The sequence below is a fragment of the Vulpes vulpes genome, chromosome 1, assembly GCF_048418805.1.
Source record: "Vulpes vulpes isolate BD-2025 chromosome 1, VulVul3, whole genome shotgun sequence".
Lineage (NCBI taxonomy): Eukaryota > Metazoa > Chordata > Mammalia > Carnivora > Canidae > Vulpes > Vulpes vulpes.
The window spans coordinates 86,684,336-86,697,993 of record NC_132780.1 but is presented as its reverse complement, the minus strand read 5'-3'; the positions used below and the strand labels follow the sequence as shown (position 1 = coordinate 86,697,993).

At 37.1% G+C, this 13,658-nt stretch overlaps 1 protein-coding gene across 4 annotated transcripts in view; it reads left to right on the top strand.

Moving 5' to 3' along the window:
* The first annotated feature begins 7 nt into the window (after positions 1 to 7).
* The window catches only part of PEX3 (peroxisomal biogenesis factor 3), a 54,784-nt gene continuing 41,133 nt past the window's right edge, over positions 8 to 13,658 (top strand). For all 4 annotated transcript variants that reach the window (XR_011994157.1, XR_003234909.2, XR_003234910.2 and 1 more), the window contains exons 1-3: positions 8 to 329; positions 8,915 to 9,046; positions 13,525 to 13,606. Coding sequence is in view for 1 of the 4 variants with exons in the window: in XM_025997933.2 (XP_025853718.1) it covers positions 257 to 329; positions 8,915 to 9,046; positions 13,525 to 13,606 (287 nt within the window). In the remaining 3 variants the exon portion in view is untranslated. The remainder of the gene's footprint in view (positions 330 to 8,914; positions 9,047 to 13,524; positions 13,607 to 13,658) is intronic.

Below are 13,658 nucleotides of genomic sequence, written 5' to 3'. Positions count from 1 at the left end.
CCGGGTGGGCGGGGCCGGGGCGCGGCGGCGGCGGCGGCGGCGGCGGCGGCAGAGAGCGCAGCGGCTCGGCTCTAGTCCACGCCCCCTTCCCGCCCCGGTGACAGTCTCTGCGGAGAGTCGCGTTTGTGATTTCGGGGAGCAGCCAGCGGGACGACGGCTGCTCGGTCGGGCCTCGCGACGAGGAAGCGGTTTCCTGGCGAACTACCCGCCCCCCCCGCCCCCGCCCCGAGGCAGCCCGTACCTTGAGGGCCTGAAGATGCTGAGATCTACGTGGAATTTTCTAAAACGTCATAAAAAGAAATGCATCTTCCTGGGCACAGTCCTCGGAGGTGAGTGGCAGCCGTCTCGGAAGGGGAGTTTGGGAGAAAGGGGAGGCAGAGAAGTGACTCTTCTAGACTAGGGGCCGGGCGACTGTAGTCCCGGATACACAGAGGAAAGCGGGCGCCGGCTGACCGGCCTCCGACGCTCTGCCCGTCTCTGCAGTTGTGGGGTCGCGGTCTTGTGTCCTGAGCGCTGCCGCCTCCGCTGTTTCTCTCCCATCTTTCTTCTCGGACGCTGGGAGCACCCACTGCCGTTAAGTTTCTGTTTCAAGACACACACATTTTTAAATTGCTGCTTTCCTGTGAGATCGTTCGTTTCTGTGTGGCACCCTCGGTATTTCCATCCTTCTCAGAAGTTCCCTAATACCCTAGGAGAGTTACCTGAAGCCTGCACTTGCAGTGTGGTTGAAAGCTAGTTTGAATTTATTTATTTATTTATTTATTTATTTATTTATTTATTTATTTATTTATTTATTTATTGGTAAACCGCACGGTCAGACTCAAGGGCTGGAAGATACGTACCAGACAGAGAAAACATTTTACTTCCGTTTCTGCTTCTTTAGAATAAAAATTAGGCAGTACAGAGTCTGGAAGGTGCTGTGCAGTGTTCCTCAGCATCGTCAAGGTTAGGATCAATGCCCATCTAGCCGGCACAACTGAGTTGCACAGGCTGAGAGGACATTTAAGAAACAGGATCCCCCCCCCCCAAAAAAAAAGAAAAGAAACAGGATCCCCGTGAGAGCCTTTGCCCCATATGGCGCTGGTCATGTCAGAAGTGCAGAGATTTGAAGGAGAGAATAAAAAGCCTCTTGAGATACAGAAGAGAATGTAGGAATGTTAAGAGGGAATTTTTAGCATTTGATTTATTTTTATTTTTATTTTTTTTTTAGAAATACTAACACTAACTACATGCTTTGGTTACAGAAGTACTTAAAAAACAAGAACAGAAGTTTTCCAAAGAATTTGGTGGTTTTTCTCTTACTATCATAGTCTATCGAATTATCATATAATTCGAAATTCACCGTACTTCTGGCATTGGTAACTCAGATCCGTTGATTCTTGAGAGTTTGAAATCAGCTTGTTGATGAGGCAGGGAGAGTCTCCCTCATCTCTGAGGTCTTTGGCAAATCAGTACATTTTTATTTGAATTTTTACAGAATTCTTTGAGAAATCCTTTACAAATAAATTTTCCAGTATCTTCAGTCACTGACGTCTAACATACGGATCTCTCTCAACTTACAACGGAGTTATGACCCAATAAACATACAGTAAGTTGAAAAGTACATTTAACATAGCTAACGTACCAGACATGATAGCCTAGCTTAGTCTAGCCTATCTAAAATGTGCTAGGAACACTTAACTTTAGCCTGCAGTTGGGCAAATCATATAACACAAAGCCTATTTTGTAATGAAGTGTTAATATCCCCTGTAATTTATTGAATACTCTACTGAAAGTGAAAAACAGAATGGCTGAATGATTACAAAATGATTTTAAGAGTTGTTTACTCTCCATGACCGCGTAGCTGACAGGGAACTGGGGCTCACGGCCCCTGCCCAGCATCATAAAAGTAGGTTCCACATTTACTAGCCCAGGAAGTATTTTTTGCCACTACTGAAGGAAGGAAAATAATCTCTCTTTAGCAGTCTCAGAATAACATACCCTTTCGGATTTATGGATGAACTTAATGGTAGATTAGACATAATCAATCATAGAGGAAGCAAAAGAATATTCTTAAGGCATGGTTATACATTTTTTTTTCAAAAATATCTTGAGATCTTTATACTTATAGATTAAGAGAAATGGGAAAGGGGAAAAAAGTTCAGAAGGACAGAAACAGAAAATAATCTTAGTGTTTTATATCTTCCTACAACTGTTGCATTTCAATTAACCTAAGACATATATTTATCCAGTGTCTGTAGTGTTTAAGGCAGTATGATTGGAAATGCAAGAGTTACAGATTTGTAGGTATCTACAATCTGTAGGCGAATACCTACCGTTTATTGGGTGCCCAGTGGGCACTGTGCTAAGCTCTTCTATTCAATGGGCAGGACAAGAGTAGTTAGTTCTTGTTTTTCCCATCTTCAAATGTGGGAACTAGAGTCCTAAGAATTGAAGAAACTGCCCAGGATCTCCAAATTAATAATAAGGAAACTAGAATTTGAGCCAGGTGTGTTGGATTCTGAAGTACATTCTCTTTCCACACTATACCGCTCTGCCTTCATGGACTTTATGGTCTGACAGGAATGAAAAACAAGTGTCTTAGTCCATTAAGGCTGCTATCACAAAGTACCACAGACTGGGTGGCTATAAACAACAGAAATTTCTCTCTCACAATTCTGGAGGCTGGAAGTCCAAGATCAGGGTGCCAGCAAGATAGGTGAGGGCCCACTTCCAGGTTGCAGACTTTTTGTACTCTCTCATGGCAAAAAGAATAGCGGTCTCTGTGAAGTCCTGTAAACACTGTGAAGTGTTTTTAAAAAAACACTAATCTCATTCATGAAGGCTCCACTCATGACTCCCAAAGACCTTACCTCCTAATATCATCGTATCAGGCATTAGGATTCCAACATACGAGTTTTGGGGGGACACAAACATTCTGAGTATAACAACACGTACTCAAGTAAAATGCAAAACAGTAAGAGAACTGGTAAAAAAAAAAAATGGCATACAGATCAAATCAGCAGATAGCATGTGCATTTGAAAAAAATAGAAAAAAATAGAAAGAAAAAAATAGAAAAGGTCTTCATGGAAGAAGTATATTTTGTCAGGCTTGAAAACTAGGTAAGATATCAACATGTTTGCTCAAACGAATTTGGCAGACTTCTTTTCCACCAAACTTTAGATGGAAAAAAACTAAAACTTTGAGTTATAAGCCTTACATAGGCATTTCCTGCATTTTGGAAGAGTCACTGCTTTAGACTAATTTGTGCAATTTGACCAGTTTATGAAATGTAAACTTTGGCCTGAGGATTCTTTACACTTGTAAAAATTAAAGACTCTAAGCAGTCTATAAAAATTTGTTTCTATTAATAGTTGCCATTTTAGAAATAAAAACCAATGAATTTTTAAAATATTAAGTAATAATAGTAAACCCATTACATATTAACACAACTATTATTTTCAAAAAAGAGTAGTGAAAAGAGTGGCATCATCTTACACTTTTGCAAATCTCTTTACTGTCTGGATTAATTGAAGAAAGCTGGATTCCCATCTCTCTGCATCCAGTCAGTTGCATTACCACATGTCATGTAGCCTCTGGATTACTCTGCTGTATGAGAGAATGAGAATGAAAAAGACAAGAACTACAGAAATAGTTTTGATTCACAGATTCCATGAAAAGGAATTGAACACCTCCATTAGTACCCAAGCCACATTTCCAGAATCACCACTCAGGAGAAAATGTTGCAGAACAGAGAATAACCAGGTTATATTTATTGGCTTCCTGATTTCTAAAAGTCTCAGAGCAGTGACTTATAATTTATATCATAACCCCTATAATTTTTGGTCTCTTTAGTTTTCCATTTATTCATTCTTTCATTGAACTAATATTTGAATGAAAGTGAGTGCCTCCTCCCACTATATCAGGCTCTGGGAATACAAAGGAATAAGACAGTTCTTGACTTTGAGGAACTCGTGGTGTTGTCTGGAAAGCAGAAATGGAAATAAACAAAAGTGATATGGTGATAATATTATAGTACCATTAATAGAGGTGGTGCTGTGGGGACTTAGAGAAATAAATGTGAAGGTGTCTGGCAGGCTTCACTCAAGAATTCACTTGAGTCAAGTACAGCTAACAAAAGAGAATGGAACATAGCAGGAAAAAGGGATGTTCAACAGATTCAGATATATCAGTTATGATGAATCAGTGTATTTCACTATGGCTAAGAACAGGGAACAAATGGAGAGTGTCAAAAGATGTATTTGGAAAACTAGCTGGAGTGCAGATTGTGGAGGGCTTTGTATACTGTGCCATTCTACTGAATCTGGACATTATCTTGGGCACCAGTGCTTTTCAACTTTCCTATGATAAAAATCACTTAAATGGGCTTAATAAAAAGAATTTTCTTTCCCAGAGTCTGATTCTTTTGGTCCAAACCAGTTCATTTATTCATCAGTTATCCAGCAAGTATTTATTGAGCTCCCATTGTGTACCAGCAGTCAGTAGTGTACAAGACAGGACACTTGGGGGTGTTTTCAAGGAACTCCCTTAAAGGCTACATTTTTAACAGATATTTCAAAGTAATTCTTTTGTAAGTGGAACAGGGAATCCACATTAAGAAAAAATGGCAGGGTGTTGAAGAATTCTAAGCACAGGAATATGTAGTCAGATTTAAGTTTTAGAAAATCACTTGGCATCTAAAAGATGGATTAGAAAGGTTTGAGATTAGAACAAAAGAGGAGAAGCTGAAAACCAGTTCTTAAGACCGTTACTCAGAATCTGAATGAAGACAGTGACAAAGAGGTCAGAGTAAAGTGGCAAAATTTAGAAAATATTTCTGAAATAGAATCAGACTAGCAAGTATTGGTGTTTTGTTAGATTTTGAGTGATGATAATAATAATAATATTCAAACTCATTGAAATTATTAACCTAGTAATAATCTAATAAGAGTTATTTTGCAGGGATTTTCATCCAAGAAAAGAAGATGACAACAACTAAAAGATAGTTTGAAAAAAAACTGAATTTATAATGTGGAAAGACTAGAAGATATTTTGCTTTACCAGCAGTGTTCTGAAAGGAAACCTCAAAACATTTTACGTTTATTTGGTGGGGAGGGGTGGTTAGAAAAGGAGAAGCTGAGGGAGAGAGACTCTCAAGCAGAGTCCTCACTGAGTGCAGAGCCTAACTCAGCTTGATCTCACAACCCTGAGATCATGACCTGAACAGAAACCAAGAGTTGGAACACTTAACAGACTGAGCCACCTAGGCACCACAATTTCTGATTGTTCCCGTTATTCATAAATAAAGACAATAGCCACAGAAGAAACTTTTAAAGCAACTTATAATCCCAGCCTTTCATTTTATGGATGGAGAAATTTAGATGCAGAGAGTGGAAGAGGCTTGCTCAACCTAGATGGTGCCACAACCATCAGTATCTACTGTCTTCAGGTCAGATTGAGGCAGCCTGTCAAGTATAAATATGATCCAGAACTCCATATTTTAGCTAATGAATGCTCTGCCTTCATACTTCTTTTCCTAGGGAAGAAAAAAATCAGAATTTATTAATGTTAGGAATGAGAGCTTGGCTAAATTTGACTTTATGTAGGAACTTGCTTCAGTGCTAAGTAAAAAAAAAAAAACAACAAAAAAACCCATATATATATATATATAATATATATGTATATTATATATATATATACTAATACATGAAATTAGGCTAAAATCCCATATGTTGTGGGATTTTAGCCTAATTTCATGTATTAGTTTGCTAGTGTTGCCATACTGAAGTACCACAAACTGGCTTAAGCAACAGAAATGTATTACCTCATAGTTCTGGAGTCCAGAAATCCAAGATCAGTGTGTTGGCAGGATTTGTTCCTTATGAGGGCTTGTTAAGAGAAGGATCTTCTACAGGACCCCCTCCTTGGTCTATTGATGGTTATCTCTTCTGTGCCTTTATATCATCTTCCTCCTATGCGTCTGTGTCCACATTTCCTCTTACCAGAATACCAGTCATGTTGGATTAGAGCCTATCCTAATGACTTCCTTTTAACTTGGTTACTTCTATAAAGACCCTATATCCAGATAAGGTCACATTCTGAAGTAGGGGAACTTCAAGATATGAATGAGGGGGAGGGGCAGGTAGTGACACAGTTCAATCCATAACAATTCCTTTTCTTTTAGCTTTAGTTAGAATATACTACTCGTATCAAAGAAATATAGTAGTTCCTGAAAAACTTTTACCAGACACTGTTGAGAATCTAATAAAAGCAGTATATCTTTTCTCCTGGAAAACACATTTACTAGTCATTTATTGTTATTCCAGAAAATTCTTAGCTACAGAAAGGTCATGTAAAGTGTTTCACTTCACATTATTATTATTTGAGAAATTATAATCATTGTACACATAACTTTAAGCAATCTATTGTGCAAATAAAATACAAGCAAATTGCCTATCAAAGAGTTACTTTGTGAAATACAAGTCAATTTCTTCATACTTTGTGAAATACAAGTCAATTTCTTCATTCTGTTGGTATTATGGGAGTGTCATCTATTTTTTGAGAGTAGATTACAAGAAAGGTAGCTATAAAGCCACTTATATAACTTCCATTTGCTGTTTAAGCGTGATTATAATACATGTATTTGCATACAAACATAGCAGTCATAGTTTATTTCTGTCTAATTATTTGTAGGACATACCTGGTAGTGAGTTATTATTTTAGATAATATATAATATGTTATCAGTTCATCTGTAATGCTTATATTAGTGAAAATATTTCAGAATATGTGTTTGCTTTGCAGTTCCTAAGGGCTGTCTCCTCCCCACTTGTGACAAACAGACCAAATCAAATTGTTTAGATCCTGCACAGTTCTTAGGTTCTTTTTGATAGATATTGAAGGCTACAAACAGTTGGAAATAGGTGAGGATTAGTTATTACTTTACAAATTTGTTGCTGGATCATAAGGGAACAAATGCTGGCACACATAAAAACATCCTATTAGCCAACATAAATAAAGCAATGTCATAACTTGTTTTATAAGCTTATTGAAGTCCCAGCGTCCTCTTTCAGTGCTGCAACAGAACCTTGCATAAAAGATTTGCCTGAAGACAGGGCACCTGGATGGCTCATTCGGTTAAGTGTCAGACTCTTGGTTTTGGCTCAGGTCATGATCTCAGGGTCCTGAGGTCTACATGCTGTGTGTAGAGCCTGCTTGGGATTTGCTTTCTCTTTCTGCCCTTCTTCCCTTTCTCTCTCTCTCTCTCTCTCTCTCTCTCTCTCACACACACACACACAAAAGATTTGCCTGAAGCAAATGCAACAGTATTCCAGTTGTAGGATTCTACTGGCCATTTGGTTAACTCCTTTGACTAAGAATCATCCTAATTAGCTGAGGATTCAAGGGTAAGTCCTTCTTAAGGATGAAGGACTTGCTAGAATCATATGTTCTTGCTCAAATGAGTATTACTAAGATGTTTTGGCTAATCCAGTATCTTAAACACCACTAATTTAATCTATGAAAATCCATTTCTGATATTCATTATGCTAGATAAAAGTTGGTTGAAGTACTTAAAACTTGGAGTGTGGCTTTTGGTCAAATGCTAACCAACCACTCTGGAGTGTTTACATTCCCCAGTAGGACAACTGATTGCCCCTGGGGCATAGACCAGAATGTGCACATTTATATCATCTGCCTATGCTGAAATGTGTTCAACAAAATTATAGGCCTCATGACCCCCCCCCCATATTTTTATGCTGTAGTGTTATAATGTAGGAATTTCTGTACCTCTTTCCCTCTCCCTTTTCCACTAAAGATACTAGTTCTCGATGTCTGCCTACCTAACTTTCTTGTAATCTTTTTTAAAAAATTTTATCGTAAAATATATAAATATAAATTTTATCTTACATTTTTAAAAAGTATTATATGTTGACTGAAGAAAATATGGAGAATACAAAACAAACAACAAAAAGATCAGCTGCTTTCCCACTATTCAACAATGATTATTGTTTATTATATGCTAAAACCCATCTGTTTTTTCTGTATATCTATTTCTGTTAAAAAGAGAAACATCCATATTTTATTTTATAACCTAACAATATATATGGATATTTCCTTGAGCCGTTAGCTAATTTAGCCATGTGGTTTTTAACAGCCATATAAGATTTCATAAGATTATTGTATGGATAGACCATAATTCATTTAAACAATCGGTATTGCTGGACACTTAGAATATCTCCAGTTCACTATTTAAAGCACTGCCTGAGCAGCCTGAGCCACTGCCTGGCTCAGCGGTTTAGCCCTGTCTTCAGCCCAGGGCATGATCCTGGAGACCCAGGATAGAGTCCCACATTGGACTCCCTGCATGGAGCCTGCTTCTCCCTCTGCCTATGTCTCTGCCTCTCTCTCTCTCTCTCTCTCCCCCTCTCTCTCTCTCACTCTCATAAATAAATAAAATTAAAGCATTGCCAGACTTTGTATACTTAATTCGTTTCTGGTCCCTTCAGACCTAGTATTTACGTACCCATCATTGGCTATTAAAATGGCAATCTCCCTTTTCTTCTATTTAGGTCACAATTCCTATACAACTCTTTAATGTAGATTTTTAAAGGTTGTGATTGTTAACTTTTCATTGATATAAACCTTTTTTTTTTTTTTAATTTATTTATGATAGTCACAGAGAGAGAGAGAGGCAGAGACACAGGCAGAGGGAGAAGCAGGCTCCATGCACCAGGAGCCTGACGTGGGATTCGATCCCGGGTCTCCAGGATCGCGCCCTGGGCCAAAGGCAGGCGCCAAACCGCTGCGCCACCCAGGGATCCCTCATTGATATAAACCTTATGTTTGGATGAAGCAGGTTAAAAATACGGTTTGGAATTTTTAATATTCTAATTAACTAGATTAATATACTTTCTTATGTTAAAAAATAATTTTAGGAGTGTATATCCTGGGAAAATATGGACAGAAGAAAATCAGAGAAATTCAAGAAAGAGAAGCTGCAGAGTACATTGCTCAAGCAAGACGACAGTATCATTTTGAAAGTAACCAGAGGACTTGCAACATGACAGGTAAGGCAAAGAGAAACATTTATACATGTATAAAGTTACTTGATGATTTATATTAAGTTACATACCTCTAGGACCAAACTTTAAAATCAGTATAAGTCAGTGGTAAATACTTGTTCATTCATTTTATTTATTCATTTAGCAAATACATGGGGTACCCAGTGCCAGGGAAACAGAAGGTGAACAATTAAAACAAATCTCTGACCTTTAGAATTTATATGCTAGTGAGAGTAACAGATAACATATAAATAACTTCAGGCAGTGATGGCTGCTATAAGGAGAATAAAGTTGTGTGAGCAGTGGGGATGTTCTTTAAGAAATGGAAATCAGGAGAGTCAGGCCTCTTTGAGGAGGTGACAATTGAAAAGAACCAAATGATTCAATGGAGGGAGCCATGCAAAATGCCTTCCATGGGAACAAGCTTTACACTTTCAAGAGATAGCAAAAGGGTATGGAACTAGAGTGGAATGAGCAATGGAAGTAGTAGGAAATAAGGCTGCAAGGATAGGCCTGATTTCATTAGGCCTTGTATCTCCAGTAAAAATTCTTTTCTTAAGTGTGTTACATTTACCATAGCACAGTAGTATACACTAATCAACATAAATTAGTGATAATAATTTAACCTCCAGAGCTAGAAATCTACTGAGAGAATGCCATAACAAAACCAAATGCCCATATTTGAAGAGAACAGGCGTTACAACTGGCATAACCCCTTAAAGAATTAGTTCTCAAATCCATGTCAAACCTATTTTTCCTTGTTATTGTTTAAAGTTTAATCTTTTCTCTAACGCTTCTTTCAAGAACAGGTAATTTAGAAAGTTTATAAAGGTAAGTTCTCTTTACTTACTTTTGAAAGCAGAATTTTTTTCTGAGTTTAAAAGACTTTATTTTTAGTATAATAGTACTTTATTCTGTAAAGCAAATAGTAACCATAAATACTAAATGTAATGATAACTCAGATAAAACACATTAAAGAGGGCACATGATATAATGAGCACTGGGTGTTATATGCAACTGATGAATCACTGAACTCTACCTCTAAAATTAATAATACACCAAATGTTAAATAATTGAATTCAAATAAAATAAAAATTTTTTAAAATACAGCTCAGTTCTTGGGTTTTCCATGTAATATCCCTGTATCTTTGGGCAAATCTAAATCTCAATTCTCTCTTCTGTAAAATGATCATCATAAAACCCACTTCATAAATGTTTTGTAGAATGGTGGGAGATAATGCATATAAAGTGTTTGATGCATAATAAATACTCAGTAAGTGATAACTTTAAAATTACATAATTCTTGGGGCGCCTGAGTGCCTCAGTTAGGTAAGCATCTGACTCTTGATATTAGCTCAGGTCTTGATGTCAGGGTCATGAGTGCAAGGCCTGTATTGGCCTCTGTACTGGGTATGGAGACTACTTTAAAAAAAAAAATGACATAATTCTTTAAGTTGATATTCAGCATTCAGTGAAGTGATGCTACCAAGGACATTTTAATTAATTTTTAGAAAATAAGTACAGTCCATTTCTGGTTATTCCTCAAATTTTCAGAAAGTAGAAAAAGGTAGTCTAGAGTCTGAAAGTACATCTCAATTTGACATGGACCCTTGTGTCAGTTTAGGCCCCCAGGGAGACAGATACTAAGATGGGATTAGATGCACAAGAGATATATTGGGGGAAACACCCACAGAAAGCAAAGGAGAGGGAGCAGGACTCTAAAGGCAAGGAAAGCCTTTAGACCATAGTGCAGGCCTTATATGTGACTGGAAAGAGAGAAGGAAAGAAGGTCAGATAAGAATCTCAGCCTACAGCAGTTTCAAGAAAGTTTTGGCAGGCCAGTGCGAAGTCCTTGAGCCCAAGTTCCCTGGTAGATAAGCCCCCCAGGAATGGACCTGTGTTAATATAGCCACAGACCACTCTCATTGACTGAGAGTGGTGCAGACATGGTAATGGATCCAGAGGGGTGGCAACTGGGGCTGCCAGTTAACCCTGCCCCTCCTAGCAGACTTGGTGGCACACTTCCATGACCATCACAACCCTTGGATTGAATAAATAGCTACATTTAGGTAATTAAAAATAAAATATTATAGGAGCCAAATATAGGTTCACTGGAAAACTTTGCAAATTAGCTTTCTGGTATGCTTTGATAATGAAGTTACAAATCATATGATTAAATTCCTATCCTTTTGAATAAGATGCAGTGGATATACTAGAAAAATTTAGTACATATAAAAGGTAAACATAGCTAGTTATTTTTTCACCCGAAAAGTTTACCCCAACTTGAAAGATAGTATCTAATAAAATGTTTCTGTGTTCTGCCCAGTGGTTTTATCTTCTTCTTGACTTTACTAAGGATTCAGGAGAGATACTTATTAAATTTATAGATAACAGTGCTAGGCTGGGATAAATGAATTGTTCTGCATTAAAAGTCAGTTGTACAGATACACAATTATCTAAGCTTGTTTGTACGCAGGATATATAAGTAAGAGTTGGGAATTCTAGTTGACCATAAACTCATTATAAATAGTCTGATATGACTCCTAGAAATACTAATTTAATTTTATACTAAAATAATCTGTGATTCAGATCAAAGGTAGTTGCATCATGCTCTGGAGTAGTAAGAGTATAGGTCCATTTCTGCCTCTCATATGTTAATAAGATATAAACTGGATGAGTGCCTGAGAGGCAGTTGGTTAAGCACCCAACACTTGGTTTCAGCTCAGGTCGTGACCTCAGGGTAATGAGATCCAGCCAGGTCAGGCTCCATGCTCAGCGTGGAGTCTGCTTGAGGCTCTCTCTCTCCCTCTGCCCCTCCCACTCATTTTCTCTCTTTCTCTCAAATAAATAAGTCTTCAAAAAAAAAAAAAAAGAAGAAGAAGAAGAAGATACAAACTAATGTGTGTCAGAAGAACCCAAATAAAGTTAATAAAACAGGCTGACACTGAGCATTCTTAAGGCAAAGAAGCCCTGTTCTAAATGCTTTATACATCTCAGTTAATCCTTACAACAATTCTATAAGGTAGATCCAATGTGTTATGCTCAGTTTACAGAAAAAACGGAGGCACTGAGAGGTTAAATAACTTGTTCAGGGTCATACAGGCTCATAGCTGGTGAAGGGTTGTCTTGTGATTTGTGGTTGGACTGGGGGTGTTTATCATGGAGACCAGATAGCTAAAGGAAAACACAAATGCTGTATTCAACTAGATACAGAAATATATTTTTCAGTGTTTAAAAAAAAATGCCTGGAAGGGAAGAATTGACTTGTTTTGGGTTGAATAGCCAAAGGGGAAAATAAAAAGCTGTTATCTCTCAGAATTGTTGAAGAGACTCCTCTCAAATCGTGTTGTTTTACCACATAATCTTTAAACTAGTTCCTTACTGACTCCATTTCCTGAATGTAGGACTCCAGCCTTAATTTTTCTTGGTGGGCTAACATTCCACATTTGGGCTAGGTATATGTACCAAATACATTAAGAGATAAGCTACCTTTTACATTGGCTCTGAGCTCTGACTTTTTAATGGTCTAAATGGACTTGGGTTATTTAATCATACAGCTTGAGGAAATACGCTGAAGCTGCATAGTCCAGCACTGAAATAAATGTCTAGAGTAAGCTAAAAGCTAAATGTTGTATAGAAAAAATAATATGGATTTTATAATTTTAATATGTCTTATATAGTCAAGAAATAAAAATAATACACTGAAGTTTTCCCTTTTAGAATGTGGTATTTGTGATCTCTTGATATTTCTTCATTTTGTTATCATTACTTATTTAGTGTTAGAAATTCATTTTAAATTGGTGTATGTGCATTTCTCCAACATTTATTATACCATGCAGTAGCCATAAATAAAGCAACTTGTATAAATTAGATACAATCTTTTTTCTATAGAGCACTATGGCTTATTTTATCTTTATGTTATTCTTGGAAGTTAGGGGCAGTAACCATTGGCAAAACCAAAACTACAACTCAGCAGTTCTTAATTCCCAGCCTGATGTGCTTTGTCTAAGTTACAATAAGTGCTTATTGCTTTGTAATATTTAATAAACTTTTCCAAAAATAGAAATATAAAATAAGAAAAAGATAAAAATGTTGTCTTGATCATTTAACTCTCAGAAATAAATTTATTGTAAAAATAATTTGGAGAGTACAGAAGAGAAAAAAGATGATTATTGGCAGTTTACAAAGACCACCATTATTAACATCTCAGAATAATTTTCATTCTTCCTTGTATGTGTATTTGTTTACATTACATGATCATAATGCACATATAATTCTGTTCACTTAACATAAGCAGAGAAATGGTTTATTAGTATAAACTCAGTTTTTGCTATTCTTAATAGTAATAATATGAAAACTCTAGCCCTGACATTCCCTCCTAACCCTTGCTAGTCCCTAGTCTTATAGCCTAAAACAATGTGCATTTCTCAGTGAAAGGCAGTCATATCACTTGTGAACTTTTTTATTTTCTGTTTGCATTACAGTACTGTCCATGCTTCCAACATTGAGAGAGGCCTTAATGCAACAACTCAATTCTGAGAGCCTAACAGCTCTGTTAAAAAACAGGTAAATGCAAGTTAACATGATTTTTTGTTTATACAGGGCACTTAAATTTATA